At 39.4% G+C, this 779-nt stretch overlaps 1 protein-coding gene across 1 annotated transcript in view; it reads right to left on the reverse strand.

Moving 5' to 3' along the window:
- Positions 1-779, reverse strand: part of LOC107572038 (MICAL-like protein 2) — a 15,470-nt gene that overhangs the window by 5,940 nt on the left and 8,751 nt on the right. Inside the window, exons 6-7 of the mRNA XM_016258438.1 lie at positions 523-524; positions 7-218 (exon numbers count right to left, since the gene is read on the reverse strand). Coding sequence (XP_016113924.1) covers positions 7-218; positions 523-524 — 214 coding nt within the window. The remainder of the gene's footprint in view (positions 1-6; positions 219-522; positions 525-779) is intronic.

Genomic DNA, 779 nt, shown 5'->3' on the forward strand with positions numbered 1-779 from the left:
GAACACCACCTTTGGCAGTAGAAAGCAGCAGCGATGGAGGTCTGTTGCGCTCCTTGCTGATGGCACTGAGGTAGAGGGATACTTTGGTGTTCATGCCGCTACTGCTGACAGCAGAGCTGGTTGAAGTGGCCTGATATGAGCTTCTTCCTGTTGCATCTCGTCCGTGTAACTCCTGCTTCCAGCTAGAGACTTCAGCAGAAGTGCATCTAATTTTTATCCTGGGAGAGATGGTAACAAATGGCACTTACATTCAGCATTCGCACTATGATCATACATACGATAGATGCACCAGCTGTACTGATGTCACTCCGGTTTAAAAGTTTGGGGCATTTCTGAAGGATCATGTGACAATGTATACTGGAGTAATGACTGCTAATTTGTAGTGAAGGTGACAATAACTTACCAACCCCAAACTTTTGAATAGCAGTGAACTATAGAATGACATTTGCTTCCTCTAACATTCATTAAAGCATTTTACAGTGTTCTTATTGTCATTTTTAAACGAGTTAAGCAATATTTTACTCCTAATAAATAACCAATCATAGACTAAAAGCTAGCCCCATAAATTAGTCATGCACTTTATACAGTTGCAGGAACATTTTGCATCCGAGGAAAACGGATTAACTGAAGTGTTGTATATGCCAAATCAATGTTCTTAACCCTCCAAATATGTAAACCCTTTGTTACTGTTCTTATTTGCATAAGTACAGTACAGTGAGAAATCTTGAAACCAAAACACCAAGGATTAGCTTATGAACCCAGGATTTAAAAAAAAAAAA

The sequence above is a fragment of the Sinocyclocheilus grahami genome, unplaced genomic scaffold, assembly GCF_001515645.1.
Source record: "Sinocyclocheilus grahami isolate Dianchi unplaced genomic scaffold, SAMN03320097.WGS_v1.1 scaffold1686.1, whole genome shotgun sequence".
Lineage (NCBI taxonomy): Eukaryota > Metazoa > Chordata > Actinopteri > Cypriniformes > Cyprinidae > Sinocyclocheilus > Sinocyclocheilus grahami.